This window comes from Eurypyga helias, unplaced genomic scaffold, assembly GCF_000690775.1.
Source record: "Eurypyga helias isolate BGI_N326 unplaced genomic scaffold, ASM69077v1 Scaffold46638, whole genome shotgun sequence".
NCBI lineage: Eukaryota > Metazoa > Chordata > Aves > Eurypygiformes > Eurypygidae > Eurypyga > Eurypyga helias.
Window position 1 is genome coordinate 1 of NW_010268472.1, and position 11,386 is coordinate 11,386.

General features: G+C 46.9%; 1 protein-coding gene across 1 annotated transcript; it reads left to right on the top strand.

Moving 5' to 3' along the window:
- The first annotated feature begins 142 nt into the window (after window positions 1-142).
- On the top strand, window positions 143-11,107 carry PNLDC1 (poly(A)-specific ribonuclease (PARN)-like domain containing 1). The gene is made up of 17 exons (XM_010157741.1): window positions 143-192; window positions 311-384; window positions 1,345-1,378; window positions 1,493-1,616; window positions 3,081-3,169; window positions 3,470-3,570; window positions 4,697-4,776; window positions 5,789-5,926; window positions 6,831-6,900; window positions 7,141-7,226; window positions 7,428-7,483; window positions 8,549-8,616; window positions 9,218-9,271; window positions 9,483-9,525; window positions 10,073-10,172; window positions 10,657-10,832; window positions 11,005-11,107. Exons 1-17 carry the CDS (start codon window positions 143-145, stop codon window positions 11,105-11,107), a joined length of 1,446 nt encoding a protein of 481 aa, XP_010156043.1.
- Window positions 11,108-11,386: the final 279 nt, after the last annotated feature.

Here is an 11,386-nt window from a genome sequence, read left to right on the forward strand (position 1 = left end):
GCCCTCAGAGCTGGCTGCCGGTGGCTTGGCACGGAGGTTACGGTTAAGAGAGGTGTTCAGAGATCCTTGTCCTGGCGCCAGTGGGATGCGTGCGTCATGTTTCAGATGGTCGTGTCTTCTTTCTGCCTCAACAGCCCTTGATATGGAGTTTACTGGCTTACATTCAACTTCCCCACGAAGCGGCGAGCCCAGGTAAAGCTGCTGGATGTGCAACGCGAGGGAGATGTGCTGCTCTAGCTCCGTGAGAACCACCTGTGCCTTGCCAACCTTGTTTCCACTCCCCTTCCCCCAATTCTGCTTTTGCCCGCAGCCTGTTTGATTCCCCTGCAGAGCGGTACCTGAAGGCCAGGCGGAGCGTTCAGCGCTTCACCGTTCCTCAGCTTGGTAAGCCACATGCAAAACGGTCTCCCAGGCCCCTCCTGTGCCAGCTGGCAAGCCCGGCAGGTAGCTCTGGTCTGAATTCACTCTTACAGAGCCATCTCCCTGCTGTGGTAAGTTTTGTTTTGGTTGGGATGGTTGGTTTGTGGGTTTTCCCTCTCTGAAGTCTAATACTATCAAGTTTTCAATGTTTTAAATAACTTAAAAGTCAGGTGGGCTGTACTCTTCTTACCAGTCTGAAGTTGTTTGTGTTTTAAGATTTCAGATAGAAGTGCAGGGCTTTTAAAACAGAGGGTGGGAGCAAGAAGTAGGTGGCAGCAGTTCCTAGTCAAGGCTGTGTCATTTTATACAGTGCATGAGTAAGAGGACTATCAGAGGAAAACGAAGGCTAATATTTCTGATATTCCTAAAATAATTTAAATTATCAACACAAGTAAGGGCCTGTGGTGGTGGTGGATGGCTATTGGCAGTTGAGAACCCAGTTAGAGGACAAGAAACCAGCACCAAAATCGCTTTTACTGTTCAAAGCCTTAGGCTATGTAAGATCTTAATGTGCTTTTTAGGCATTAACAGAAAAAAACCCTCTTAAGTAGTAAAAAACATGTTTCAGTCCTCTGTGGTGCCTAGCTCCTTCCAAATGCTTTTGTAGGGTAGTCGGACCCACAGACCTGTGTATGTGTAGCTGGAGATTTTTGTCACCAGCTCACTTCTCACCCATTGCTCAGCCTGTTTGCTGTTTAATCAGACCCCACTCCTCTTCCCACTTTGCACTAAAAGCCTGTTCCTGTTCAGCTCTCGGGGAGCTGGGGTGTGGCCTGGCAGTTGCTCTTGAGATTTGCGCTGTGGCGTTAGTGAATGGAAAACATGCACTCCATCAGGGGATCCCCATATCCCTTATCTGATTTTCACACCTGTAGACATCCAGGTAAACGCTGCCGTTTCACTGCAGGTTTCTCTCTCTTGCAGGGCTGGCAATATTTTCAAATGAAAAGTCAAACAAGTAAGTAAGAAGTGGTTTTCTGTTGTAGTGAACACTGTGTATGCAGAACCCTCTTGGGAGGAGCTACGTCATTTCTTGTGTTATCTTCTAGAGAGGTTTTTCTTTTCTTCGTAGGTACGTGGTGCATTCATACAACTTTTTTCTCTTCCCCTCAACACTGGGAGCTGCGGATGTCGAATTCACCCTCTCTGCATCTGCCGTTCAGTTCCTGTCTCATTATGGCTTTGACTATAATAAGGTGTGTAACCTCTCTGCCAGAAATCTAGGACAGAGGAAGCCTGTGCATTTAAAGGAGAAATTAGGATAAATACCCCTAAATGCTGCATTTCTGGGGTAAATAGCATCTTGCTAAAGTTGGAATAGATCATGTGGTTTGTTATCAGCAGGGAGAGTCAGTGCTGTTTTTTCTGAACTGTCGCAGAGGCAATAACCACATCTTCTGTCAGCCTGGACAGATTTCCCTACCTCAAAAGAAGAAAACCTGTATCTGGTGAGCTGAGAAAAGCACCTACTGAACAGGCCCAAAGAGGAGTCTTTACTAGCCATGAAGGTGGTGAAGTCTCAGTTTATCTGCATCTTACATATTGCCACATTTCCCATAAAATTCAGACTGTGTCATTACATCAGAGCACTGTTTAGGAGTTTTTGGACAGGAAGGCCAAGTGCTGAGTCCTGCACTTGGGTCACAACAACCCCAGGCAGCGCCACAGGCTTGGGGACAAGTGGCTGGAAAGCTGCCCGGCAGAAAAGGACCTGGGGGTGTTGGTCAACAGCCGGCTGAATGTGAGCCAGCAGTGTGCCCAGATGGCCAAGGTGACCAATGGCATCCTGGCCTGTATCAGGAACAGTGTGGCCAGCAGGAGTAGGGCAGTGACTGTCCCCTGTACTGGGCACTGGTGAGGCCGCACCTCAAATCTTGTGTTCAGTTTTGGGCCCCTCACTGCAAGAGGGACGTTGAGATGCTGGAGCGTGTCTGAAGAAGTGCAATAAAGCTAGGGAAGGGTCTGGAGCACAAGTCCTGTGAGGAGCAGCTGAGGGAATTGGGGTTGTTTAGCCTGGAGAAGAGGAGGCTCAGGGGAGGCCTTATCGCTTTCTACAGCTACCTGAAAGGGGGTTGCAGGGAGGTGGGTGTTGGTCTCTTCTCCCAAGTGACAAATGATAGGACAAGAGGAAATGGCCTCAAGTTGTACCAGGGGAGGTTTAGATTGGATATTAGGAACAATTTTTTCACTGAAAGGGTTGTCAGGCATTGGAAGGGGCTGCCCAGGGAAGTGGTTGAGTCACCATCCCTGAAGGTATGTAAGAGATGTGTAGATGTGGTGCTTAGGGATGTGGTTTAGTGGTGGACTTGGCAGTGTTAGGTTAATGGTTGGACTTGATGATCCTAAAGGTCTTTTCCAACCTAAACGCTTCTATGGTTCTTCTATGATCTCATTTAAGGAAAGGTAAAAGCAAAGAAAAAAATTGGTTACAGTTGATAAAATCCTTTTCTTCTGTACGCAGGCATGTCTTCCTTTCTTGTAAGAATGTGTCTTGGATTACCTACAGTTTGTATTTCTGAAGAGGGTATTCTGAGAATGAGGAACACTAGCACCTCCAAAATATATGCCAGTTTTCGACCTGGCTGACCAGCTGTTCTCTAATTTGCTGCAAGAAAGTCCAAGGGAGAGTAACCAACCTGACATTTTTTTTTTCCCCTCAGTTTGCCAGGGATGGAATCCCGTACATGAATGAGGCACAGGAGAAGATCCTCAGCCAGTATCTCTTAGCAGGCAGCTGGAAAGTCAGCAGGTGAGCACTATTTAGACAGGTAGCTCTTGAGTACTGAGAATATTTGTCTGTATGGACACTCCCCTTCACTCAGATCCCATTGTGTAGTAACATTAAAGCCCCTTGGTCTGAACGCTTCGCAGCCAGCTGTTCCAGCATGCTGTAGTCTGTCTGAAGGAAGACCGAGGGCACAGGATACAATCTGGAGAGTTGAGTGAATGTTGGAAGCGGTGCTTTTGCATTCCCACAGCAAGGCACAAGGCTCTGTCTGTAAAGAGCTTTTTCTCACGTGCTGTCTTTACCCCCCCGACCCTGCTTTAGTGCTCTGGACAGGAGCGTGCTGAAGAAGGCTATTGATGAAGTGACTTGTTGGGTAGCTGCAGCAGAGGAAGAGGACACTATGATTCTGCAGGATCTGAGCGGTATGAAACAGGGTGCCTCCCGTGGGCTCCGAGTGGCTTCATCACTTCTCTTGGACCCCTGGGGCTGCTGCTGTCCTTCGCCCATTCTGTTAAACAGCTTTGCTGAGCGGGAAAGCACCTGTGTCCATCCTGCCTTTACAGCTCTTTGGCCCCTGTTTACACCTCAGTTCCTGTCAGGCATTCATCCCTGGCCTCTGCTTTATGCTCCGTTGGGGTGGTGGGTCTTTCTCTAGTGGAAGTGGGCTCGGAGCACCCTTTGTGGTAACCGACTTCCATTTGGTGCTTCTCCAGAGCAGCAGCTGGAGAGTCTGTAGTTGCTCACTATCAGGACAGCTTTTGACTTGTTTTAAATCCTGGGTGATCTGTTTTTTGATTGTTTTCTTCACCTTGAAGAAGGGAAAGGTGGGTCTCCTTTCAGAGCTTTTTCCCTCTCGTGTGGAGCAACAAGGAGCCCCAATGGAGACACATAGATATGCCAGTGGGGATAAACAGCCTGCTTGCCACCTGCATTGGCTTTTGGGAGCACGATAGCAGAGCTGAGGAATTTCTGTGCTGTTTTGGAGGAGTTGAGGGGCTGGGAATTGTAGCAGAGAATATTTTGCAGGTTTGCTCACAGAAACCAAATCTTAACCCTCTAGGTCAGGGGATGAAATGCAGAAAAAGTTAGGAGGGACAGAAAGTAGTGAAGGCTTTGTCTGTTGATGCCTTTTTGCAGTGTGTGAAATGCAAAACACCGCACACTCCCCTCCCCCTCTATCTCCTATGTCAGCTGTAGTAGATACCATGGTGATGCCTCAGCAGGGTCTGGAAACAGTGAGCACCTGTGACAAGAAAGATGTTTGTTTAAGTAAGCAGAAAGACCGATTAAGGTGTCTTTTTGAATGCTGTCCAGAAGATGACTGGGTTAGCTCCTTCTCAGCTGTGGGGGAACATGCATTGGTACCTCTCATCTGTGCTTGGCTCCTGGGTGTGTTGCTCTGGAACCTTCCAAATCCACAGTCAGTCTTTTTCAGAGTAGTAGCCTTTCTCCCTCTTCTTTTCAGTTAGTCTTTTCCTTTCCTTTGTGTCCTCACAAAGGCTTATTTGCCTGAAATTCTCACGATGACTTTCTTTTTTTTGGTCTCAGGCTCTCAGATGTTTGAAGTTCAGCTGGTTCTGAGACAGGGTCTCCAAAATGTCTGGACACAGCCTATTGGAGACAAGAAGGTGAGATGGAAATGTGGACCTTTTGTAAAGAGGGTTGTTATCTAGACAGATAGGACTGGCATTCTTGCAGGGACTATGACATGTTGCTTGTACTTTTAATGATAGGTTCAAGGAAGAGGAGAAGGCAATAACAAAAGCATGTTCTGGGAAGTGTTGATTGTGGGATCCCAAGAGAAGGGATATAGAAAACTGAATAACTTTGGTTTCTGTTTGTCCTGTAGCCACAAAATGAGCTGGAAATGCTTGTCCTTGGGGCATTTCTGGAGGGACTCTCTCTTTGTCTTCAGACTCTGTTAGATCTCTCCTTCAGTACCTCCACAACAATGTCCAGTTTTTAGCCTTTTTTGGGGTGGTTTTCCTTTGCTGACTTTTGCCATGTAGGTGCTTTGAAGACTTTTACTCTGTCTGTTACCTGGCTTGCTGTTTTGTTATTTGCTATTGCTATTTTACGTTTGGTTCAGTATTTTCTGAATTAAACCTGTGGCCTTCTGAAAACGTGATATGGGTGTGGTACCAGTCAGTTGCTTAGGAGTAGATGACAGTTTGGGGTTTCTTGGTTTTTTTTTCTCCTCATTAGTACTATTTTAGTCTGATAAGCAAAGTCAACAGTATGACAGATGTACCCAGTCTTCTTACCTGAAGCATAGCCTCTGAGGACTCGGTTTGTGCAATTGCTGTTTGTTTCTGGGTTTTACTTCCATGAACTTACCATATTGGTGCCAAGTTAAATTGAATTATGTTAGTTTGTGCTCCAAAAACCTGTGGTAGGAAGCATCCTCCTAACAAGAGAAGCGTTAATAAGACACCTACAGGGCAGGTGTCCTCTGTCTGTGGGGCACTGATCTCCCTATGGGAGAGAAGTGAGACAGTCTTGAGGTCCCAGGGGATGCACTATTTCTCCATCCTTCATAGCCTAGAAGCTGAACTTGTCCTCAGCATGACTGGAACCCACTAAGCAATGTACATACAACTAGGGTGGGAGGCAGAGACGCCCAGTGACCATTCTTTTTAGGTAATGGTGAAAAAAGTGAGTCCACAGCATCGCCGGGTGCTGGAGAACTCTTCTTATGACTGCTGCCGGAAGGAGTTCATTCTCCTGTCTGCCCGCGGCTTCACCAACCTCTTCCAGACGCTTGTTAAAGCCAAGAAGGTAAAGTGCCTCATCCCTACTCTCACTTTTCATCTCTTTCGATTTGCTACGCTGGATGTAGAGGGATGATAAAAGATAAAGTAGTAATTTGTATTAAACGACTCAACCCGCACAGTGTGATCATCCTGTTTTGTTGTCGGTAAAACTGAATTCTTGGATAGCAGTCGTGGTTAGGAAAAAAAAAAGGCATGTTAAACGTTACATCCTCTTACCGACCATGACCCGTTCCCAAGGCACACTCAGAATTACGGATCCAGACACTAGATTTCTCGCTGTTACTTTTTTATTACTCCTGCAAACCAAGTGCAGCCGGGGGAGCGGGAGCCAGAACCCATTCTGTAATGTGTTTCTGATGTCACTTGAGAAAATGCAGGAGTCTGCAGTGTTGAAAATCCTCACACAGCACCAGCCACCGTCTCAGAAAGCTCTGGGGCAAGTTATGCTTTTCAGCACGTGACAGACAGTTTATGGGACCATTAGTCTGATTATGTGTGGAAATTCTTAGGTTCTGTAGGCAGATTATTGCATGAATTTCTGCTTCAGAATGCTGTGGGTGATGTGCAGGCTAAGGCTGTCCCTCTCCTTGTGAGTGAGCCTATAAATCTGATCGCTGGAAGGTTTTCCCAGGGTTCAGCTGAACTGAGAATCCACCCAGCTCTTTAGGTGCGCTCAAACTAGAATGCTGCCATAAAAATACCCTTGTCGGGGAATCCACAAGTCTGATTTCCTGAAAGCAGCAGTTCTTCTTTGAGCTTTGCAGCCTGAATGACTTCTGGTGAGCACCTGTGGATGCTGTCCACCGGAGGAAAGGATCACAGCTGTAGAGCATGCCTAGAATTGTTATCTCTGACCTCTGTCCAAAGCTATGCTCCAACAGGCTGTTAGGTTTATGTTCTTCCCACAGCCCCTGGTGGGACACAACATGCTCATGGACCTTATGCACCTTCATGAGAAGTTCTACAAGCCCCTCCCAGGTAAGGCTGTGCGTGGTGGCTGCCCCCAGCTGCTGCCTGCGCGGTGGGGTGGGACAGTAAACGCAGTGCTCCTTCCCCACCCGCAGTGCTTAGCAAGCGGCAGCAATGGCTGCCTCCTCTGAGCTCTGACTGCTGGGGCGATGTGTCCTTCCTCGGAAGGAGAGGTGAACTGCTCTTCTTACTCATTTGAAATACCGTTGGCTTTTACGACGTCTCTCTCCACGCGTGTTTGCCTTTCAGAGAGCTATGAGGAGTTTAAAAGGAACATTCATAACCTGTTTCCTGTGCTCCTAGACACCAAGACTGTGACAAAGTCCATCTGGAAGGTGAGAAGCAAAGGTCTTTTTATTTGGAGCTTTTCTCTCAACCAAAAGAGAGGGTATCTTTCCTCAGTGCCCTGTGGTTGGTGTTGCCCTGAGACAAAGCGGGTTTTAGATCTCATTAAAGGAATCGGCACTGCCAGTAGATGAACTCCCTTACCACGAGGTCTGTCTCGGTTGGTTTTCTGACATCTTCTTCTTTTACAGAAATACCCATTTCCTCGAGCATCGAGTCTTGTGGAGGTGTATGCGGTCTTGTGCAGGTAAGTGGTGGGCTGTAAAGCCTTCTGCAATCCTTTTGTTTTTTTGTTTTTTGTTTCAAAGTCAGATCATTTCGTATGTTCGGACTTTCCCTCCTCCCACATGTCTTTCAGCTGGTTTCTTGTCTTTCTAAATTTAAGGGCAAAAGATTTCCTTATCTTTTTATAAAGTAATCATGCAGCAAACTATTTGTTCTAAGTCGCTTCTCATGTTGTACCACCATTACTTCATTGGTCGCAAGTTTGCTTTGCAGACAGCCTTACGTGCCACTTCAGAGGTGTGTGTTGTTCATGTTGTGATATGAAATGAGTGAGTTTCAGTTCTTGGTGAAAATACACCCTGCTTTCCAAAGCTGGCTCCCAAGAAAGGGCTACGCTGAGTCCAAAGCAGTAACTAAACACAACGTTCGAACGGAGCACATGAGCAGACATTGTATCTCATCAGCTTAGCCATGATGATGTAGAAGAGTTCTGTGGTTTTTTTTACACCGCTTTTGTGGATAAATTGTTTTTATGTCACTCTTGCTAAGAAAAGCAAAATTTCACCTCTTTCCCCTCACCCCCTACTCCAAAGAAGGAGATATGAAATTCATGCTTATATATATAAAAACAGTGCTGGGATGCTGGATTTTTTTGTTTGTTTCAGCAATTTCAGACTGCAGATTCTCATGAGTTTTTATGCTTTGCTTGTTCTTTCATGTATTTCAGTCATTCCGTGGGTACCTGTTTATTACCTGGTCCTCCAGAGTTCCCCATTCAAATAGGCCCATGCAGTCAACCCCTTCCCTTTGAGTTTTCCTTTAATTTTTAGTTCTGTTCTCATATTTTGTATGCAATTAGAGCAGAATTGCTGCTTAGAAGGTTTGACTGGGGGAAGAGAGAGGAAGTATTTAGGAGTTAGTTTTCAGGAAGAAAGCTGGTAGATACTATCCAGCTAAGAATACTGCCAAAGTTACTTTTAAAGTCTTGAGTAGCTTTTCCTGAAATGAAGCCACAGCTCACTAGACAGCCACTTGTCTCTCATGTGCTGAGGAAAGACAGAAATCTTACACATCCACCTGTCTCCAGCAGCAACCTAAATGCCAAAGATCCAGCGTGCCCAGAGATAGTTCTTGCAAGTGACTGCTCAAGATACGGTATGTTCTTCAGCAATTCTCCCACGTCAGGGAGCTAAAAGGGTTTGGTTTTACTCTGCGGGTGTCCACATGCAAAGCACGAGCGAGTGCCAGTGGGTCGTCTGGATTTGGGAGGTCCCAGAAGGTAGCAGGAGCTCAGCGGCTCCTGCTCTGGGCTCAGAGGTGCTGCACGTGCGGGAGGTCGTGTTCAGTAGGCGGTGTGACACCAGCTGCGAGGCAGGTGTTTCCTGGCCTCTCTGGCAGCATGGTGGCCTGCAGCGCAGTGCCTCCTGTGTTTTTAAATGGTTCCCACACCATCCATAACACATACAGCACAATTTGGTTTAGATCTTCATGAAAGTTAAGATTTTTAATTGTGCGTTTCGCTGTGCTTTTCAGCCATTTGTGTAACTGCCACCTTTTTGTTGGTATCCTTTTAAAATGCACGTGGGAGCACAGACTCTCTGTGGAGTGTGAGGGTTTCAGGGTGAGGAAGGAAACAGAACGGGTGGCGGGGGGAACTCCAAAACAGAACAGTGGATCTTATAAACGTTAGGATTCTGCAGTGGAACGATTTCCACAGTGCGCTAAAGGCCTTCTGATTTCTGTTGGACACTTACAGCTGAGAAGAAATATCCTCACGAGGCTGGCTATGATGCGTTTCTCTGTGGTTCAGGTAAAATGCTCCTTAAACACTTCTCCAGAGTTTGTGTTGGCTCTTGGCAATTCCCTTCCTGCTCTGTAGCCCTATTTGATTCTAAGAAATACTTGTTTATATATGGTCTGTCGCTCTTAGTAATTTAGCTGAACTTCAGTGAGTTTTTGCTTTCCATTTGTTATGTTCCTTCAGCTTTGTGCTAATGCCACCTCATTGTTCCTCCTCCTAGTTCTTCTGAAGTCGGCTCATTTGCTACTGGGCAGATCCAGAGAGTGAGTGATGTTTAAATGTTCACTGAAAACTGCATTACGTGGATGGGTCCTATGGAAAACAGTCGTCAGTTCGCTCTGGCTGACTTTTTGTCTTGTAGGCTGGCCTGTCTTTTTGGATAAGAGAAAGTGTCATTGAAAATGTCACTGTTCTAATTAGATTTTTATAAAATAAATCTGAAAGTAGTAGCCTTATGTCAAAGCTGACATTTTAAAAATGAAATCAGGGGCCGTGCGATGGCTCAGAGGTTGGGAAATGGCACTGTGACTCCTTTATCCTGGAGCAGGCGCTCTCAAGTTCAGTTCACTTGGGAAGGGTCAGATCATTTTCCATGAGTTTCCATTTTTGAAATCTGTGTGACTCAGTGCCTTCAGTTAAGTTCCTAAGAGGCAACTGTTCAAATCCCTTCCCTTTCCTTGCAGCTTTTTGACTTCCGTGGAAGAAATATGTGTTTTGTCTCTAAAGAGCTGCCTTGGGAGCTCAGTGCTCCAGACACGCTGTGCAGTGCTGGAGAAACACAACTTTGTTCCCTTTTGTTTCCTGCTGTAGCGATGCAGTGGAGGCCGATCCTTCTTTCTCTCAGTATCTCACCGTGTTAGCTGAGTATCTGAACAAAGTGAATGTCATCCGAGGTGGTGTTTCGAGCATTGTGCGTATGAACTGCAGGTCGGTGGCCAGTGTGTGGGGTGCATAGGTCAGTAGCTGAGCTGGTGGCTTCATTAGGGGCGAGAAATCCACTACTGCGTGGGCCCACCTTGGCAGAAGTTGCCATCATACGAATGATACAACTGACCTCTCAAAACAGCAAGTGAGTTCAATTTGAGCTCGGAGAAATGTTTTAATATGGTTTTCCGGTAAGATGGCATGAGTCGGTTTATGTTGCCCTAGTTCTCCCTGCTCTGCAAGAGAGCTTGCTGCTCCTCTGGTGGTTTCTCCACGGTAATTGTGACAGCTTGCTTTTGTGACTCGTGTTTAAGAGAATCTTGAGGCAAAAGAAAAGTATTTTTTTTACGCCAACAGCCGCGCTGTACAACCCTTCTTACTTACGTGTCGCGTTCTGCGTATTATTATATTAGTAGTGCTTCTGTAGGTTTTCTGGACTCGGATATGTTTCAGTACTGTATGTTTTCCAGAATTTTTCTGGGGAAGATGCTCCCAGCCAACATCCCCCTCCCTTGGTTGTCCATGTCCATGGCTGGCCAGGGCTGAACGAGAGGCAGATTTACCACGAGTTTAAAGCTCTTTGTCGTTTTGATGTCAGACGGCTTTCAAAGGACCAGTTCATTCTGCTCTCTAATAAATTTAAGGGGTAAGTGACCGGAAGGTCTTTTAATTTTTTTTCCTTTGGGCCATTTTGTTCCAGCTCTTCATCCCACCCTCCCTCTGCTGTGTCAGCTCTTGGGCAGAGATTGCTGTCCGGCGGTGCGGGATGCTGTGAGCAGCCTGCAGGCCATGGCTCACGACACTGGCTTTCATTACAGCGTCCGGCTTGTGCTGCGGGACTACAAGCATCACCCCTGCCTGCGGGTTTCCGTCTACCTCCACTGGAGACACTCTCCGTGCGTGAACTGCCTGCTGCAGTGAGTTGGGAAGTCACGGGAAGAGGGAGGGAGGACAGCAGTCCCCTCAGGGTGCCTGTCCCTGTCACAGCAGCAGGTTGACTGCTGGGTGGCAACCTGTGAGTTTTCAGCAAATGGACTTGATCCTGGTTCACTGTGGAGCATTACCCCATGGATAGCACAACAAAACTACGTATGAGCCATTGTAAGAGGCGGAGGTCTATCTTAGTGAGCTGTGGTGCTAGCTCTAGTAAGCCTGAGGAGAGAGGGGCAGCGTCTCTCAGTCGCGGGGTGGTGTTGTGGT

What these genes read in the sequence shown, in the direction of transcription:
- PNLDC1 (XM_010157741.1), top strand. Translation starts at nt 143, where the DNA reads ATGGAGTTTACTGGCTTACATTCAACTTCCCCACGAAGCGGCGAGCCC. An exon ending in GTTCTACAAGCCCCTCCCAG is followed by an intron (nt 6,901 to 7,140) that starts GTAAGGCTGTGC and finishes TTTGCCTTTCAG; the next exon opens with AGAGCTATGAGGAGTTTAAA. An exon ending in CTCTCTAATAAATTTAAGGG is followed by an intron (nt 10,833 to 11,004) that starts GTAAGTGACCGG and finishes CTTTCATTACAG; the next exon opens with CGTCCGGCTTGTGCTGCGGG.